Here is a 13,428-nt window from a genome sequence, read left to right as displayed (position 1 = left end):
CTGTATATAATGAAGTGTCAATGACATGGCCAGACCGTATTCTATAATTTGTGTTTTGGAGACAAATAAGTGCAAACATTGTAAGCAACAATGAGATTGCAGTATTCAGCAGAGCATCAATAGCATGGAACTAAAGTTTCCTAAAAGTAAATTTCATGGCAAATTTATCTCCATCATTAAACCATGACTGCAGGTATCACAGTCAACATGTATCTGACTGTACAACGAGAAACATACTTCTTTCTTGAGTTAATTGCAGTGTGAATCTACGCTAACTTTACAGCAAGTAAAGATTATTAACAGTATATATATATATATATATATATATATATATATATATATATATATATAGCACACCTGGCAGGGCAGCACTCTTTGTTGCGACTTTGAGCACAACGTTCATACCTGTAAGTATGATCAGCATATCAGACTGATGACTAAAATTGGACATTTCAGCAAGATGTCATAAGAATAAATATCCCCAATATGAATGAATTAGTCAAAAGACCCATTATATGAATTCAAATAAAATACCTACATTCAAAAGGCACTTATCTCTTCACGGACAAATAATACAGCATGTCAATGAAAGTTTATCAGTAAATATATATATATATACTCCACGGTTAACCTTGGATGCCTTCCTATTTTGTTTCAGTATTACGGGCATAGATGTGAAACCATCATCATTCATTCTAACATGCACATTTGCCCCCAACAGAGCCCTCTGAGATGTCTGGGTTGGTGGGTCCATTAACTCTGACGGTCCCATCAGGGATCCAGGACTTGTCAACACATCGTTCCATCCTCTTCATGATAAGATCCAGCAGGACGTCCACAGCCTTGTTGACGTTCTGCCCGTTTGCAGCACTTGTCTCAAAGTATGGGATTCTGCAAGGAAGAAAATGAGAAAAGGCTGGAGTTGGTTATTCTATCTTGTCATTTTCAGTTCCGTAAAAAGACCAAAAACCAGCAAACTAAAGTCTGTCCCTCAGTACTTTCCACCTTCCATAGCCTTCTGTGTTGCTCTCAAACCCATTAATTCCTACTAAAGATTTAAATCTTTATAAACACGGCACAAAATATATGGTTGCATTTTTTTTTTTAAAGGCTCAGCTATTTCCTAAAACAGCTGGACACTGTTTTAATAGGGGCATCAATGGAGCTCTATAATACAGACAATACTTGGTAGTTGGATACATTTATTGTTGGTTTTTGGTCTTTTCCTGGTATTTGTTGACATAAAAAAAAAAAAAAAAAAAAAAAGTAGAATATCGTCAGCCTATATCTTAAAACTTAAAAACATAAATCATACAATGTGGGGCTCTGAGTCCCATAAGGATCAAAGCACTGAAATCCACACAAAAGTTTATTTAATACATTTCTTTGGTTTTACTTAATATACCTGAACCAAATACATTCATCTTACAGGCTAATGGCTGAAAAATTCAAGATAATAAAAGGAGACAATATTAACTGTGGAGCAGAGTCAGTTTGGGGTGATATGTGAGGTTTATCTCTCTCTCGAAGGAATTTAAAACATTTTAGAGGGTACATTTCCACTACAATATGTCTGTTTTTAGTGAAGGTGTGTCTAACAGGGCCGGAGCAGGATATATTTTACACATGCACAAATATTTGCTTTTCGAGGAGGACCAATTTAGTCTCACATTCTCTGGCACAGACTTTGGCACACAAGTCAGCCACTGCCTTCTTGGCAAACAAATGAGGGAAAGCTTGATGTACAGATGGATCAAATCTGAGACATACCCGTACTTCTCTGCCAGCTCACGGGCCTCTTCTTCACTGACTGCTCTCTGATCTGATAGGTCACATTTGTTACCGCACAAAACAACGTCTGGACTTTCGCAGTATGCGTGAACCTGTAACTGACCTGAAAGACACATTCAGCAATTTATTATGCATTTAGTCCTGTTTTAATGTGTAATAATAATAATAATAATAATAATAATAATAATAATAATAAATACTTTATTAATTTCGTAAGGGGAAATTACAATGTTTTCACTCTGTTGTTATTACACATATGTATAACAACAATAATAGTACAGTAATATATGTGTATATTATATGTTTGCTTTTGAGAACGATACCAAGCATTCATGTACAATATTCACATGAAAGAAGAAAGTTGAGCACAGTAGCAGCAGAAGTTCAGGTCGGAATAAAAATAGCAGAAAAAGACTTATTCTTAACTGGAAGATTATATGTTTAATGAACACACAGAAGTTCAGGTCGGAATAAAAATTGCAGAAAAAGACTTATTCTTAACTGGAAGATTATATGTTTAATGAACACAAAGAGTGTTTGGTCATCATTCACTGGAAGTATTTTGGTAGTCAACAAGGAATTTAATATTGTTAATGTCTTGTGCTCTTAATAACTTAATAAATAAGTAAAATAATTTGATAGGATCGTCAGTTTAATGACTAAACGTGTACATTTAGAGTGGTATATCAAGAGGACATACTCATCCAGTTTCTGACGTTGAGGAAACTTTGTTCATTTGTGAGGTCAAACAGGAGGAGGAAACCCATTGCATCTCTAAAGAACGCGGTCGTCAAACTCCGAAACCTGACAACATTTAGACAAATAAAGAACCACATCATAAGAAATATAAAAAATAGCGACAAAGACACATTTTGAACAACTGAGGACAAGACCTGGTTTTAGGAAGGTGAGAAATCACTTCATGTACCTCTCCTGTCCTGCAGTGTCCCACAGCTGCATGTGGATCTTCTGTCCTCTACCAGAAGATCCATCTGGATTCGTTGATTTGTATGTCTGAGTGATACAGAGATGGGTCAGGTCAAACTAACTGAAATAAAATTTGGATCTAAATCTGATATACACAGCCATAAAACCTAAAAAAGCCTAAACACATCTCTTTAAAACAGGAATAAACAGCCTAACAGATGTATAGCCAATGTAAACATGTGTTTTATATATCTGAGTGTGAGCCATATTCTGTGATCACATTCAGAGTCATAGTCAAAATAGGCTTTTCATGGTGTATTGTCTATTTGTGTGCCAATAATCACTGACAATCAAAACATTCAAATCTATACCTTAATATTTCATATTCTGCATCATATTTCTTTCATTAATTTTGCATTTCAGTGGTTTCAAAGATTCAAAAAGGCAGCTTGTTATATGTTGAGCTGTACAACTTGGGCTTATTTTCAAAACATTTTTAATCCATACGTGAAAAGGTTTTCACAGATTTGACTTTATCATAAATATGTCAGCATTAATCTGGTGTTTGGTGGTCAACTGGATGCCTGCTGCACATCTCTGGTCTTACTGTGATACTGGGACCTTACTGTGTTTCAACCATGATGACTAATTATGATATTGACAACAACTACTCTGTAAGTGCGACTTCAAATCACAGCTGTCAAAAACAGGTATATTGAAATTTTCCTTGTAGAGTATTCACTTGCTGTATCTTTATCTTTTTATCAGAGATGATGGAAACACTTCTAATAAAAAGATGGTCAATGATTGGACACTGATGACATTCAGTCACTTAACATAAATTGTCATGGATTGGCTGAAACTCCAGTATAGCTGTGATAAAACTGTTATCAGGCTATATTCTTGGAGCTTGAGGTCAGTAGCAATAATGAGTAAATATTGAGTAAATATGAACACTGCTCAGCTGTTTGCCAATGGTATGTAAGTGTTTATTCTTAAGGAGGGTGCTGCTTCAACATTAGTCATTACCGGTACTCTGATTTCTTTTGAAACATTCATCAGTAGTCTTTTGTTACAAGAGTTACTTAATGCTGTGGGAATGCATTTAAGCCCCTAATAAGGCAGCCATAAATGCTTGTAGCACACTTGGACACAAGCAAATGTTTCTTCAGAAGTGAAGGCCGTAGTGTGTTTTTACTGAAGTACTGAATAAAAGTAATCCAAACAATTCCAATGCTGGCTTTTAGTCAAAATGTATTAAACTTACCACTCTTTTTTCTCTGAAGTCTATTCCAACTGTAGTAATGAACTTGGAGTGAAACTTGCCATCTGTGTATTGGTAGAGGAAGCTCGTCTTTCCCACACCAGAGTCACCTAGCGCTAGGAATTTGATGAGGTAATCATAGTCCCCATCAGACATAGTGAGCGCTTAATTTCTGAAACACACAAACAAAACAACTCAGTCAACCAACAATCACACTATTTTGCAAAGAAATACATCTTTAAATGAAGTGTTAGTACTTTTTCCTATCCATGTCCATGGTAGTCTGGTCCTCCGGAAGTACAGTGCTAGAATAAAGCCTGGTATCCGATTCTCCTCCCCTTCCGCTATCTCTGCTATCTACAGTATTTTGCAAGGGCACCGTAGCTGAATTCAAAGATCAGTGCCGCCCAAGACGATTGTGATTGATTGAAAGAAATACAAACAACCCAGAGTGTTTTTTCCCCCCCATATCCCAGAATGACAAGCGGTGTAGCCAGACCTTACTTCAGCACTGAAACAGCACTGTGAAAACAGGGCAATGCCAGACTATGTCCATGGGCTGGGACTATAAAATAAATACTCTCAATAGTCTAACCCAGAAAGGTTAGGTTGGAGAGTATTGAGAGAGAGACTAATTGTTGGTTTTGGTCATTGCATGGCATTAGTTGACAATAAGAAAAATATAGAATAACACAAGACTTATTATTGTCTGGGCAAGAATAAAAATATAATAATGTGCTTGTGTCACTCATTCACTGCTCTCTATATAATAGACACTCCCTGGACACTTATGAATCATCATTGCATTGCATTGTGGGAATGTTAGCAGTAAATAGTGCACTTGCCACGCACACTATTTTTTCATTACATTATGGCTAGGGCTGGGTACTGAATTCAATACTTTTTAGGCACCAACCGAGTTACATCATAAGTATTGAGTATCGAAAAATGCCACATCATTCAATAACCAATTTCAATACTTTAGGAGTTAATCTCATCAGCGTCAGTGAGCCAATAAGCAAGCAGCATGCTTCTACCAAGATCTAATAATGTTTGTAATTGGCTGTCTAACATTACACATCATAGAGACATGTAGGAAACACTCTACGTTACACAGAGACGGCTCAAGTAGTAGGAGCTGAAAAATAAATAAAAAGATTTGTGCCTTACCTTCTTTTAGGGTGACTTTTTTTTTTACCATCTGTCTAGGGACTGCAGATTAAAAATAGCCTTCTGGCTAACTCTGGCATATTGACAGAAATGTTTATTAATATACACTGTCCCTGTAATAAAATAAATTAAATAAAGTATACATTTCTTTTTGTTTTATAAAATTGGTAGATCGTTTAGGAACCGGTATCAAAGTCACAGTATTGGTTTTGGTACCGGTATCGAAGAGTTTTGAGCGATACCCAGCCCTAATTGTGGCAACTTTTAAAATTAATATTTAATGTAATGTGATGTCACAAAACTCTGTCAACAACGCCGTCAACAGGTGCAACAGAACTAACCGGAGAGGGAGGGCGAGGTCAATCAAGTCAAATTTGTACAGTACTTATCCACACCATCTTGAGAGAAGTAAGCTGGCAACACAAGTGAAGTGTGTGTGTGTGGACTATGGCTGTGTAAGGGCTTTATGATCTGTCAAGTTCCTAGAGATAATTTAGGCAAAACATCATATATATTGTTTTTTTTTAAGTTCCTCTGCAGGCTAAAGGTGATGCAGATTGGAGGGACTGATTCCCTTAATCTGTTCATGCAGTTCCGTCAACACCAACACTTCTGTGTTAAGGCTCTAACACACCAGCCCGATGGCCGACCATCAGCAGAAAAGGCAGTCGGACAGCTGCCTCTCAAAAAAGTGCGTCGGAACACACCAAAGCGACGCCGACTTGAGCGTACATTCTGCGAGTGCGCGAGACGTAATACGTCTCCATAATAGCAGGCGGCGCTTATCTGTATCATCGCCAAAAAGATGAAAACCGGAAATGACGGAACATCTCTCAAGACCTGGTAAACACAGAGCACGCGGTCGTCAGTCATTGTTTTCATCATCATGTTGATAGTTGTCAAGAAGGATCGTTGTTGTCATTACTCGCTGAACAGAAGAAAATACGATGGCTAGTAATAAGAAGATACTGCCGTTGTCAGCTCTCGGGCTTCTTCTTGTGGAAGAAGCACTGATTTGCTAGTCAAGGGCTAGCACTCCACCAATCAGATTGGTCACTGAGTCCAACTGCCCACTGGCCAATTTAACAAATCAAATCGGCCAAAATGGATGCCGACGGCTCCTCCGACTGACAACGGCATGGAATACACCGAACAGACTTGAGTCACCGACCTTGCCAGACTGTGCGACGTCCAATAATTGGGTTGGTGTGTCAGAGCCTTTAGGCATTTGGCCTGCTGTCTTGTCTGTCGTCTTTCCAGTCTAACTGGTTGATTTACCAGATGAAATTTACATTTAATCAAAGTACTAAGTATCATTTCTACATGGCTTCACTGGTTTGAACTGAGGACACCAGTTTTCTGATATAGAGTTACAAGAGGAACATCATGTCCTAATATTTACTACTTGAGCCGTCTCTGTGTAACGTAGAGTGTTTCCTACATGTCTCTACGATGTGTAATGTTAGACAGCCAATCACAAACATTATTAGATCTTGGTAGAAGCATGCTGCTTGCTTATTGGCTCACTGACTCTGATGAGATTAACTCCTAAAGTATTGAAATTGGTTATTGAATGATGTGGCATTTTTCGATACTCAATGCTTAAGAGGTAACTCGGTTGGTGCCTAAAAAGTATTGAATTCAGTACCCTAATATTTATGTAACCACAACGGTACATCGAACCAATAACACACACAGCACAGGGAGAGCTCATAATCTTCCCACACTTACTGTAACATAGTGTATATTAGGAGTGAGCAATTAATCAGAATTTTATCGGAAATGCAAAATGTACTAGTGCAATATCTAAATAGCAGGAGGCACAATATTTGTTAAAGGCAAAATGTGTCAAAATGCCACAAAAAAATTAGATAAATAAAATTATCTTATTTGTCCTTTTAGTGTTACTTTTTCTCCAATGCACCATTTTGTTGCTGTATTAAATAACAAAATGTTTTTATGTGGAAATCAGTTTTCGTTCATTTATAATCTAAAAGGACAAGTGAAAAGGTGTCAATCCCAGCATGTAGGCTTAGCTTGCTAACTATTAATTATCCATACATATGGTCTAACATTTATTTTCCACATTTTTCTACACATCTTAAAAGAAACAAAAGAAGCAGGCTAAGGTCCCCCTCCATTAGGCTTATACACTGTATACTGTGTAGTTTAACCTACAGCCAATGCAATGCAACAGCTTGTACACTTTTACAATATTATGCCAGACCTCCAGATGTAGATCTGTACAGTTGATAGCATTGTGGGCTAATGTGTGTGACGTAAGAGCTGTTTCATCTCGCTGACACAGTGACAGGAAGCATTTTAGATTCCTCTCTCCAGCTACAGACAACCCTTACATTTCTGTCTACTCACTGCACTGCAAGAAAGTAGTTGTCATTTTTCTCCACAGATTAGTAGCTTGTTGTTCTACACATTTTGAAGTAACAGTTGAATCAATCATACATATTCCATTACACAATGAGAATAAGAAGCACTCTACTACAGTACATCTACTGGATAAAACATTTGACATGGTCCACTAATTTCGATCAAAACATTCAAAGCGCAGATGTATCATATGACCAGTGCATGTTAAAGTCTTCAGACAAATCTTACATTCTTTCACTGTAACCCCTACTGAACCTTTCATCTGGAGCCATAAGCAGCTTATGGTCTCATACAAAATCAAGATCCATGATAAATGCACTGTGATGGAAATAGTTCCCACAAGCACTGATGTGGCCATAAACGGTGAGCAAAGACCAACAAGGCCCAGGACTATGAAGTCCACATTCCTGTTTGTGGGCCTGTTTTCACTCATGTGGGTTAAAAGTTAAAAACAAAGTCACAATCAAACCCACACAGTTAAGATTTTTGTCCCACTCTGTTATGTTATTAAAAATAAATAAGATGTAGCTATTAGTAAAGCACCGAAGCCCAGAGAGAAACTGTAAACTGTGTTGCTTCCGTTTGGTCAGTGAAAATCGTGTTGCTCAGATCACAACTTCCTTGCACACTTCATCTTTGATTATACCACTTTCCTCTTATCTTCCACTCCAAAACCCAAACATTGACTAATTTATTATGTACATCTAGCTAAAAGTCATGACCCAAAGAACAAATTCCAGGGTACAAGCAGCAAAATGGGTTTTCTCAGGAGGGTGGCTGCCATCTCCCTTAGAGATAGGATGAGAAGCTCAGTCAACTCAGAGTAGAGCCGCTGCTCCTTTGCATCGAAAGCCGCCAGTTGAGGTGGTTTGGGCATCTGGTGAGGATGCCCCCTGTGCGCATCTCTAGGGAGGTGTTCCAGGCACGTCCAGCTGGGAAGAGGCCTCGGGGAAGACCCAGGACTGGGTGGAGAGATCATATCTCCACTCTGGCCTGGGAACGCCTCGGGATCCCCCAGTCAGAGCTGGTTAATGTGGCTTGGGAAAGGAAAGTTTGGGGTCCCCTGCTGGAGCTGCTGCTGTCCCCACCACCCGACCCTGAACAAGCGTATGACGATGGATGTATGGATAGATCTAGCTAAAAACTAATGCAGTCCAATACAACAACCCTGCAGTAAATCCTCCTTTCATGAAGGCTATACTGTTCAATGTTTGTTAAAACTGTTTTAGAGAGGTGTTAAATCAACTTTATGATAATTTTGTAGGATGTAGTTTGTGGGCATGTTTCTTTAAAATGTTGTCCACCACATTTATATCGACGGTAGACCTCCAAAATTACTATTTAAACATGAATCAACACCTCCTGTTCTGTAGATTGCATTAGCTTAAACTAGTTGTACCTAATAAACTAGCAACTGCATGTCAGTAGACCTTTTTCACAGCAGACATTTTGACTTGCCATAGAAGGACATTAGACATTATTACTATTAGAATTATTATATAATCCATCGTGGCTGTGTCACACAGTGTTTCCCATTAATGACCTAGACTGTGGCACCAGAGTCTTAATTGTCCAGCCACAGTTTCAAACTGAACTTTTTTTTACACTTCTTATAATAACATTAAAGATCTCTAACGCCTATATTTTTCTACCCAACTTACTGTCTTTAGTATTGAAAACCCTAGCACAAAACCTTGCATCAGTATCTGATTTCTGTTTCAGTGAAAGCAGGTCACAGAAGAGACAGTAAAGAAAAAAACAAACTGCTGGAGTTGCAGATTGTGTCAGCAAATTTCTGACGATCATTATCAGGCTAATCACACGACTTCTTTATGGAGCCCCAATCGCACACAAGAAATAGTTTAATTTAATGTAAACAAGCAAATGTTATAATGAAAAGAAAGCAAATGTTCATGCATAATATGTCTAGTACACAAAGATGTGCTAAAAACTAAACTTTCAAGGCCATTTCCCAGTCATATTACACTTCCCAGTCCACTATCTCAGCTGTGAAAAGGAAGTGAGCTCTGACGGCAGAGTATGATCTTCCGTGATAGGCAAGAAAACACTGAGTGCGGTAAATAGAAAGAACAAGAAGTATTATCCTAAATACTGCCTTACATAAACCTTTCTTCAACAACAATTCCACTACCAGGCCTCCTCTACTGGATGGAGACCTCTCCAAATGAAACATAGTGATACTGGTTTCACGTCAAAGAGCTGATATTAGGAAAGCAGAAGAAGACCTCTGAGACTTCATCGCTGCCTGTTGTTAAGAGGTCTGGTCTTTCAATTACCATCTCAATATATTAACTTCCCTTAACTACCTTTTATGCCTTAGAAATCAAGTAAGTTAAACTACATTGGGTTAGGAGGAAAAGAAATTCGACAGTATCGTTTTCCCCCAACCTTTTAACAGAAAACAAACAAGGCCCTGTTGTACTACTGAATTAAGGTGTCACATAATACAATACTCCCTTCAGTTGTAAGGGCTTCAGAAGCAGCAGTTAAATACCAAGTGAGATGCTCATCTTAGCCAAATAGATGTCATTAACAGCAACAAAAGGGTTAGCCTAGTACAAAACCAACAGCAACATACAACTGATGATTATCCTGACATATGTTCTGCAGGATGGTGTGGAGGAAAGTTTATCATTCTTAATTGATAAGAGATGCACCAGTATATTGGCATATTGAGTAGGTCAGTCAATGTCAGCTTTAATAAGATCAGTATATAATAATCAGTATCTTTTCTTTTTTATTGCAATATTTTGAACTAATATTTTTTATATCTTTTTAATAGGAGTCACTGAATACAAATTAGAAAAGGAATGCATACTTTTACATTTTTTACTCCAGTACAATACACAATACACTCCTAATACCAATTCTAAATACAAAACACTGTAATGATAGGGGCCTTAAACAGCTGCACTGTTACCCAATGTTGAGACCCCACCTTGTGGAGGGGCCCTAAGTTAAAATCTAGTTTTAAGGCTTTTATTATTTCAGTATACAGCATGGTTACATGGTGCACTTTAATATTAAATGTATGCTTAATTAATTTACCACAAATGAATTACTAACATATACAATGTGCAGAAAGGAGGAGAAACAGGGGTCCCCACAGTGTATTTTCCCTCTGGGGCCTTCTACTGGGTTAATCTGGCCCTGAGTGCATCCCTATTAGAAAACTAAATAAAGCTATCATATCCTTCTTTTAAAATGTCTTAATTGCCTTGCAAGAATGTATGAAAACCTTTACCGAATGATTTCATAAATTAAATCCATGTCTCGGCTGATATGAGTATGAGAAAATACCGGATGTTGGTCTTGTCTTAAAAAAAAAAAAACATTGCACCCCTATCAGAGTATTTTTATGGGGACACAGGGCTGCACCACCATGTTTGACTGTCTTAATCACTGGAACCATGACTGGCCTTATTTATTTTTAGGGCTTTTGACAGCCCATGGGAGGACTTAAGTTGCTATTTAGGTTGATTCAATATTTGACATGATTGTAATGTATTTCTGTTTGATTCTGATTTTGTGGAATATTTTTATTATCTATCTCATGTTGTTTTACTGTAACGTATTGTCATTTATGCATTTTCTTTTTTATCTCAAGGCTTTGCTACTTTGATAAAGTTTAAATAAACCTTAATCTACATTAATATATGTTGGCATTTTCTCCTGCAGTGGGAGTTAACATAGTAGCTGTGTTTGCCAGCCAAGTACTACCACCCATGCAGACCAGCAAACAAAAAGCAGCTTTAATCATTTGTCAGGGAGCAGTGGAAGACCCACCCTGGGCAGCTGTCCAACATGCCAGCTCTTTAGGGAAAATCCGGATATGCACATACCATAAACTTGAAAGGGTGCAGCACTATAATGATGTGCAGCTCAGAATAAAATCTAAGGATTAGGCTATGGGCAACATGTATTTTTAAAACTTCTGGCTGCCAAAGCTGGTAACTATCTGCTCATTAAAATACCATGCAAGGATTTATCTGCAGTAAGAGCAGCAGCAGCACCGGGCAGTGGGAGGCACATAAAACTCATTCTCTTACTAACTAAACACTAATCGATTAACCGAAACGTATAAAAAGCCTCAGCTGGTCCTCATGTGGCACTACGTTGGGCGACCTGGTGGCAAGAAATAACCACTATATATATATATATATATATATATATATATATATATATATATATATATATATATATATATATACATACATACATACATACATACATACATACATACATATATATATATATATATATATATATATATATATATATATATATATATATATATATATATATATATACACATACACACACACACATATATATATATACATATATATATACACACACACATATATATATATATACATACATATACATACACATATATATACATACATATACACATATATATATATATATATATATATATATATATATATATATATATATATATATATATATATATACATATATATACATATATATACATATACATACACCTACTTAATGTGGATCCTGCCAAGAAGACTAATTGGATGCCATCCTCCCAGCTCTGTCAGACATATTGCAGCCAACATATGGATCCAAATGCCTAAACGTTGTGATAAATGTTAATAACTTGTAGTCCTGCATGGAGAAACCAGTGTTGTACTTGTATAAAGAGTTGGTCTGTAATAGCTATTGAGCAAGTGAGGAATAAGCGATCAACTCTGAGAAGAGGATAAGGCAGGTGTAAACATGTTTCCCTACGCCAACATTATCATTATGCGAGGGTGAATTTGCTGTTACTAAGACAATCGAGTGAATTCAAGTTCAAAGAAAACTTTTCAACCCGTTGCTAACTCCTGACAGATGCTACAAACGGATTTCTTCGACTGACATTTCCTGAAAAGAGTCTTCTGTTAACAAACTCACCAGCCCCGGGGCGTTGCTGCGCACTGTGTCCTGGTGTAAAGAAGTAGTTTACACCGTTTAAGACTTCACTGAGAGGTAATAAACGATGGCTTTACTTTCTCCGTTGACTCTGGGTCATTAGTTGACATGAGACCAGCTTCATTAACACTGAACACCTCATTTACTTACCGTGGCTGCTGGGAAACAACTCCTCCTCCTCCCGGAGCCAACGGCCGTTTCATTACTCACAGCTAAGCTAAGCTAAACTGAAGGGGAAGCGCTGCTACACTACTACACCCAGAGGCGGAACATGATAGGCTAGCTACATGTCGGCTGCTCAAGGAACTCAACTCGACTATTTTTTATTTCATGCTACTTTATACTTCTACTCCAACACATTTGAGAAGGAAATAAAGTACTCCTTATTCCAACTTCTACTCCAACACATTTTAGAAGGAAATAAAGTACTCCTTATTCCAAAAGTATGTGCCTAAAATATAAATATAGTAGCCTACCCAAGTAAAAGTTCTTAAAGTCCTTATGCAGACGTCCATTTCAGATTAATATTACTGGATAAGTGGGGTCCGGGAACCGGGTCCCCAGAAAAAAAGGGGAATCATTTATTTTCACAATAATTCCATCCATAAGTGGGTAACACGATGACAGGATGTATGACTATTTTGGTAATGGGTTTCATACACTTTCTGTAATAAAACATCCACTGTAAAAGCAAAAAAATCCTATTAGATGCAGGAACCTGGGACAAAATGTTGTCAAATGGAGGTCCGTGGTCTAATTTGTGTCAGTTTAGGGGTCCATGATGTGAAAAAGTTTGGGAACCACTGGCCTACATCACTTAAATGTTGCAGCTGATTAACAGTGGGGTTTTAATTACTTTGTATCAGGTAGCTTAACCTATATACGTGATGTATAATGAAACTTTGACACACGCCATTTTGAAA

At 37.5% G+C, this 13,428-nt stretch overlaps 1 protein-coding gene across 2 annotated transcripts; it reads right to left on the bottom strand.

Annotated features, from left to right (window-relative positions):
* Nucleotides 1–520: 520 nt before the first annotated feature.
* rab27a (RAB27A, member RAS oncogene family) lies at nucleotides 521–12,776 on the bottom strand. 2 transcript variants are annotated; one of them, XM_028576529.1, is made up of 6 exons: nucleotides 12,656–12,776; nucleotides 3,986–4,154; nucleotides 2,720–2,805; nucleotides 2,492–2,595; nucleotides 1,771–1,894; nucleotides 521–891 (listed from the first exon to the last, which is right to left on the bottom strand). In XM_028576529.1, exons 2-6 carry the CDS (start codon nucleotides 4,136–4,138, stop codon nucleotides 696–698), a joined length of 663 nt encoding a protein of 220 aa, XP_028432330.1. In that variant the 5' UTR covers nucleotides 4,139–4,154; nucleotides 12,656–12,776; the 3' UTR covers nucleotides 521–695. The 2 variants fall into 2 exon arrangements, with proteins under 2 accessions (XP_028432330.1, XP_028432337.1); XM_028576536.1 differs by lacking the exon at nucleotides 12,656–12,776 and adding an exon at nucleotides 12,488–12,647.
* Between the last annotated feature and the right edge of the window lie 652 nt (nucleotides 12,777–13,428).

This window comes from Perca flavescens, chromosome 1, assembly GCF_004354835.1.
Source record: "Perca flavescens isolate YP-PL-M2 chromosome 1, PFLA_1.0, whole genome shotgun sequence".
In the NCBI taxonomy this organism is placed as follows: domain Eukaryota; kingdom Metazoa; phylum Chordata; class Actinopteri; order Perciformes; family Percidae; genus Perca; species Perca flavescens.
This window is presented reverse-complemented; position numbering and strand designations above follow the sequence as displayed.

What these genes read in the sequence shown, in the direction of transcription:
- rab27a (XM_028576529.1), bottom strand. Translation starts at nt 4,138, where the DNA reads ATGTCTGATGGGGACTATGATTACCTCATCAAATTCCTAGCGCTAGGT. An exon ending in ACTTCAGAGAAAAAAGAGTG is followed by an intron (nt 2,806 to 3,985) that starts GTAAGTTTAATA and finishes TGTATCACTCAG; the next exon opens with ACATACAAATCAACGAATCC. An exon ending in CAACGTCAGAAACTGGATGA is followed by an intron (nt 1,895 to 2,491) that starts GTATGTCCTCTT and finishes TGTGTCTTTCAG; the next exon opens with GTCAGTTACAGGTTCACGCA.